Here is a 6,178-nt window from a genome sequence, read left to right as displayed (position 1 = left end):
TTGGAGGACCTGGTGCTCTCTCCGGCCCTGGCTGGGCCTTTCCCTCTTTGAGACTCAGTTTTCTCATCTGTAGCATGGGGCTATAAATGGCCTTCCTGCCTCCCAGGCCTCCCTCCAGGGCCCTGAACTTGGAGGATGGAAGCCTCTGGCTGGAGCCACTGAGCACATAGGACTCTCCTCTGCAAGGCTGGGCAGATCCGAGGCCGGATTCCATCTCACCCTGCTTCAGTGGCTGTGGCTGAGTTCCAGCATGGGGCCTGGCTCAGGCCCAGGGCTCATCTCCCCCAGTAGGCCCCTACCCTGCAGCAGTCTACAAAGGGCTCAGAGAGCTTGGCTGCTCCATAGAAGGTTTGTGGAGGCAATCCCGGAGTGCAGCTTAGAGGAGGCACCAGAGACCCAAGCCAGAAAAAACGCTCCCTCCCCAGGATAGGCAGGGGAGAAACGGCGAGCCCAGGCAGGAGCTGGCCAGTGGTCCTTGCCCCCAGAGGAGAACAAAGGGCTCCGTATGTGGGCTGCCGGGAGCCTCGGGCTGGGAGGCCTCCAAGCTGCTCTAGGTTTTTGCTCTTGGTTTTCTCATCCATAGGATGGGGCCCGAGCCCTGCCGCCCCCCCGGGGCAGCCCGCAGTGTCTTCTGAGGTCATTCCTGGAGTGAGGGCTTTGGACGGACTGGAGTTGCCTCCAAGGGCTGGCGCAGGGGTGTGGCAGGACGTGGGACGGGGTCTTGATTCTGATGTGGCCGTGGCCCAGCCGTGGCCCCCGTACGTGCTGCTTACTGCCTCCCACCCCAGATGGGCAGGACACAGCTTCTCTTCTGTGGGCTGTGGGGGGACAGGCCTCAGCCCAGATGTCACAGCCCTTCCAGCTAAGCTCCCCAGGGCCGTCATGCTGTCTCGCCGTGCGGTTCACGGGGGCCCTGGGCGGCGTCTTCCAGAGGCCTGAACGCCTCTGTCTGCTCACGGGACATTCTTGGGCCCCGACTTTTCCTTTCCGTCCTTGTTCTTCTCTCTGTGGGGGACAGGCATGGGGAGGAGGGGACGAGAGCAGTGGGAACAGAACCTCTTTGGGATTCCTAGTGCCTGTTTCTGAGGAGTCCCTTGTAGGGTGGGGACAGGCCAGGAGAGAAGCAGCTCCGGGGTGCTCCTCTGCGTTTTCATCGGCCACGGTCTGTGCCCCCGGGACAGTAAGGCGTCAGCGTCTGGACTCCCGCATCCCCTGCGGAAGCCGAGGCGGACATTGCTCATCGACTTCGGAGCTGTGTGGCCTCAGATGCCTTCTCCGGGCAGCGTGTGGGTCAGCCATCCGCAGTCAATCAAGGGCCATGATGTCGGCCCTCCCAGCCCCACCCCCAGGCAGAGCCGAGGTCTCCATTGGCCTTGACCTGGTCTGCCCCGCCCGGTCCTGACCTCTGGGCCCCTGGCAGGGTCCTGCCGACTAAGCGTCAGGCCCGTTGGCCAGGTCCTGGGCGAAGACGCTGGGGCCGGCCCTGAGGATGTGATGGTGGCCCGAGCCTCGGGAGCTCTTGCGCGCGCTGACCATGGTGCCGCTGCTGGGCTCGCACCTGGCTCCGTGGCGGCGGCAGAGGCCTCGGACGGCGGCCTGGAAGCCGCTGGTGACGAAGCAGTAGACGATGGGGTCCAGACAGCTGTTGAGGCTGCTGACGGTCACAGCCACGTGGTAGGCCACGAGGCGGGCGCGGGGCGGCCCGTCCGGCCATAGCGCCACGGCCACCTGGCGGGCGTGGAAGGGCGTGAAGCAGACGAGGAAGATGACGAGCACCGTGAGCAGGAGCTGCATGGCCCGCACGCGGCGCCGGCGGCCCTGGCGCAGGAGGCCCGGCCGCGACAGGGCGCACACGACGCGGCCCGTGAACAGGCTGATGACCAGCAGCGGGAGCAGGAACTCCAGCACGGTCAGCGCCAGCACGCGGCAGCAGGGCCGCCCACCGGCCGTCACGCCCAGTACCGGCAAGGTCACGGCGCCGGCGGCCAGCCACACGCAGGCGCACACGGCCCTGGCGCAGGCCGGCTGGCGGCAGCGGCGGGAGCCGTCGGGCTGCACGATGGCCAGGTAGCGGTCCACGCAGATGCAGGTGAGGAAGAGGATGGAGCAGTGCATGTTGAGGAAGTAGCCGAAGACGTGCGGGAAGGCGCATCGCAGGCAGCCGCGCGTGCCGTAGAAGACAGCGAAGCGCGTGGGCAGGGACAGGCCCACCAGCAGGTCGGTCACCACCAGGTTGAGGGTGTAGATGACTGACGGCGTCTTGGCCTGGGTGCGGCAGCAGAAGACGTACAGCGCCAGCCCGTTAAGCACCAGCCCCGCCAGGAAGATGAGGCCGTGCACTGCCATCAGCGCCAGCCACAGGCCCGGGAAGGCGGCGTGCAGCTCCTCGTCCAGCCGGGCGAACACGTGGAACAGGGGCTTCTCCGGCAGGCTGCCGTTGGCCTCGGCCACTGTGGCGTTGGGGGCCGCTGGGGCCCAGGAGCCCACGGGAGACGCAGAGGGCATGGTTGCGGCCGGCACACACCGGGGGGCCTGGAAGGAAGGAGGCAGGTTAGCCCTGGGTGGTGGGAGCCGTGCCTGGAGCCTGATGCTGCTGGGCTTTGCCTGCTCGCCGAGGTCCCCAGCATTCCCGTCTGGCCCTGAGACGCCTGCCCTCTCCATCCCATGGGGCCCCGCACTTGCTGGGCGGAGCTCTGGCCGAATGTTGCTAGTCTGAGCCCCTCCTTGATGCAGCGGGAAGGAAAAACCCTTGCTGTACAGGACTGTCACAGGACCAACAGGGAAGACAAAGGCTGTGGCGCAGGTAAGCTGTGAATCCAAGAGTGGGAGGCTTGAACCCGGGCTCCAGGCCTGGTTCCTCCCTTCCTCACTGTGCAGCCTTAGGCCAGTCACTTAACCTCTCTGTGCTTCCCCTCCTGATCCATATGGCTGGGGCTGTGTAGCTGCTAGCATTAACTGAGCACATGGTTGGTGCTGGATAAACCACAGGGTTAGTTGCTGCCCGATAAACCACGGTTCTGCTCCAAAGAGCCTGGCCAGCGACGGCCCCGCCTGGCTGTCCCCACACCCACGGGTCAGACCCTGTCCTCTTGCCCGCCCATCTGTTCTTGGCTCTTCTAAGGCCGGTGGTGGGTCAATGCCCGCGGGCTAGGGTCCTCATAAGAAACCTCGCCCAAGGGCCATCATCTCCCCCTGCCCCCACCCGACCTCCTGGGGCTCCCAGCGCTGAGAGGTGAGCACCCTTGTTGCCTTGGGAGGCTCGAGAATCCTTCAGGGTGCTGGCTGGGGCCTGCGCCTGGAGCCCCGTCCCAGCAGCCGTGGGGCGGGTGTGAGTTAAATAAACGCTGCGCTCCAGCGGCGGGTAAGGGGCCGCCCACTCCGTTTATGTTCCTGCACCGCTGTGTTTAACATACTGAGATTTATCTCTGTTTACCCGTGAAGGGTTAACAGGCCCCCACCCCCATCCCTGCCGTGCTGATGCTCCAAATAAGGGCATTTCTGGCTTTTTCTGGAGAAAGGAGAGGGCTTTGGGGACAAGCTGGGGGGAAGGGTGGGTACGTGGGACATCCCAGCCGCACAGTGCGTCCTCCCCCACCTGCAAGGGGAAAGGAAGACGCTGTGCACCCCTGCCCCCCACCATGGCCCATGGACGTGGGGCATCTGTTGCACGCGGGCGGGACACTGCCCACTCCCCACGGCTGCCTATCTGGCCCTAGGCAACGGGCTCCCTCCGGCAGCTTCCACTCTGTGGACTGGGGGTACTGAGTTCTGTCTGCTGGGGGCTGGGCACCAAATGTCCAGCCTGGTGGAGGGGAGGCACGGCAGCGGAGTCCTTGCTGGCTAAGGGTTGCGCTCCAGTCTGGCCTGGAGGGAGGCCCGGGCAGGGCGGTAGGCCGCCTCTCTCCTTGGGCCCAGAGAGGTCTGCACGTGCCTGAGGTCACCTAGCTTTGCCTCTGCCCCTAGGACTGTGGCCCCGGGCATCTGCTGACCCCCAAGGCTGCTGGGAGGAGTCAGAGGCTGTCTAGGCCCATGGCCACACCCACCACATGCAGGCCTAGGTCTCAGCTTTCTAGTCCTTTCCGGCTGGGCTGCCCTCTGTTTGGTACCCCAGCCCCAAACACGCAGGGTCGATGGGTGTGTTTGTCAAATGGTAAGTCAAGCCGGGGGGGTGGGGGTGGAGCACAGGGGCATCTAGGGCAGGGAGAGACATCCTGGGGGCATGAGCAAGAGCGAGGGGAGGCTATGAGGCTGGGGCACGGGGCTGGGAACCTGGATTCCCAGGCAGTGGGGGACTCCTGAATGGCTCCAAGGAGGACAGGGGTGCCTCCCAGCCTGTCTCCCTACTGTGAAAACAAATGAGCCGTGGCGAGGCATGGAGGATGGCTGGGATCTGGCTCTGGGGACACGGCGAACAGTCGTTTTGGATTCCCTTCCACACGCTTTTTGGTTTTCCAGTGTGTCTGCACTAGGTTCGAGTCCGTGTCACAGGGAGAGACAAATAATAAACATTACAGAACACTTCCTCTGGGAGATAGTCCCAGGATGACGCCCTTCCAGGAAACTCCCCAGGGCCAGCCTCACATGCTGGCCAGCTGCAGGCTCGAGGTGCCAGAGGGTCCAGGCCAGGGATGGGGGCCCGGGTGCCTCTGCAGCTGGGGGATGGGCAGGGTGCTCAGGACCCCCCACCCCCCTGGGTGAGGAGAGATGGCGATGTCTGCAGAGCACACCGCGCGTCCCGGCTCCAAGAGTCTGAACCCTGATCCCAAACAAGGCTGAGCCCTGATGTCAGCCACACAGGATAGGATCCCAGGAACCTCGATCCTGCCATACACTGAGCCCTGACTCCGATCACACTCTGAGCCCTGATCCCGGTCACAGCCTGGGATGAGGATCCCTGACTCTCTGCAGGTCTCGTCTCTCCCCCTGTTCTCTCTGTGAGTCTGGCTGTCTCTGTTCCTGTTATAACCCCCTGCACATCACACTCCACGGCTCACTTCTCACAGTGGCTAAGTACTGGCCTTCTCACTTGATGACCCTTTCTAGGGCATCTGTTCATTTTGCTTTGAACAATGAGAAACTCAATGGTAGGTCTCCAGGCCCAGGGCTTGGCCTGTGGAGCCTCTGGGCTGTGGCCTGCTGACGGCCTCCTGAACCTGCCCGCGCAGCACCAGGCCCGCCCCTCTCTGGGCCCGGGGAGGAGCTGGGTTGTGAGCTTCTGGGCCGAGGGGCCCCCTCTCTCCTGCTCCTTCCCCATGGCCTCAGGAAGGACTTCTGTCCTCCAGGCCTCAGTTTCCCTGTTGGTCTTCACTGCCTCTGCTCACGCTGCTCCTTGACCGTCCGCTGGGATGGCGTCCCCTGGGAAGCTCTGAAACGGCTCGGGTCAAGGGCGTGGCCCTCAGCAGGGTGTTCTTCCCCGGGACCCACTCCCAGCGACCCACTCCCAGCACCCCGTGCTCCCGTCCCCTGGCTGCGCGGCTCCCTCCCGCCTCCCCCAGGACCCTCCTGCCAGCTCTGCTCTCCCACTGTGCAGGCTCAGGCCCCTGCCCCTCCTGCGGGCCAGGGCTAGGCCTATGCATGATGCTTCCATCTAAGATGGGACTCAGGGCCGGGTGGGTTGGCACCGCCAGCGATGGCTGGAGCGCTGGGGTCGTGGGAGCATTGGCGCAGTGACATTGGCCTGCAGAGTTTGGTCCCCACGCACCAGCAGCCGCTCTGGGTTGTTGAGGAACCCCTCTTAGCCTTGGTCTCCCTGCCTGCCTCCCTCTCACATAAGGGCAGAGCCTTCCTCTCTCCCGTTTCTAGTGGATTCATGGTGTGGGTGTGGCGAGGAGCTGGGTGCTGGGTCCCTGTCCTGGCCTCTGGGCGTCCTGCACTCACACTCTGAGAAGCCGAAGCTCTGGGAGGCACAGGCCAGGACTGGAACCTGGGGCTGCCTCAGGTGAGCCCAGGGCTAGACCCTTGGTCCTGAGGGGGACAGGGACACCCAGGCAAGTGGCCCCGTCCGCCAGTAGGCGCCCGGCACCCACTCCCCACGTGCCTCGCTCTCTGCGGCCTCTAAATATAGCCTGGAATGAGGGGAAAGGAGAGAAGGTTCTGCTCCTCTGTGGGGACAGTCTGGCCCCGGGCCCGCCCACCCAGGCTGACGGGGAGGCACAGACCTGGCCTTCAGACTGGCCCC

At 64.6% G+C, this 6,178-nt stretch overlaps 1 protein-coding gene across 1 annotated transcript; it reads right to left on the bottom strand.

Moving 5' to 3' along the window:
* Positions 1 to 1,431: 1,431 nt before the first annotated feature.
* On the bottom strand, positions 1,432 to 2,505 carry LOC111146454 (G protein-coupled receptor 20). Its single transcript, XM_022502008.1, has one exon. It carries the CDS (start codon positions 2,503 to 2,505, stop codon positions 1,432 to 1,434), a length of 1,074 nt encoding a protein of 357 aa, XP_022357716.1.
* Between the last annotated feature and the right edge of the window lie 3,673 nt (positions 2,506 to 6,178).

This window comes from Enhydra lutris, unplaced genomic scaffold, assembly GCF_002288905.1.
Source record: "Enhydra lutris kenyoni isolate GAN:26980312 unplaced genomic scaffold, ASM228890v2 scaffoldscaffold14, whole genome shotgun sequence".
NCBI classification, from domain to species: Eukaryota; Metazoa; Chordata; class Mammalia; order Carnivora; family Mustelidae; genus Enhydra; species Enhydra lutris.
The sequence above is the reverse complement of the archived record's forward strand: the minus strand, read 5'-3'. Positions and strand labels throughout refer to the sequence as shown.

Excerpts from the sequence above, each read along its gene's own strand:
- LOC111146454 (XM_022502008.1), bottom strand. The coding sequence starts at position 2,505 with ATGCCCTCTGCGTCTCCCGTGGGCTCCTGGGCCCCAGCGGCCCCCAAC.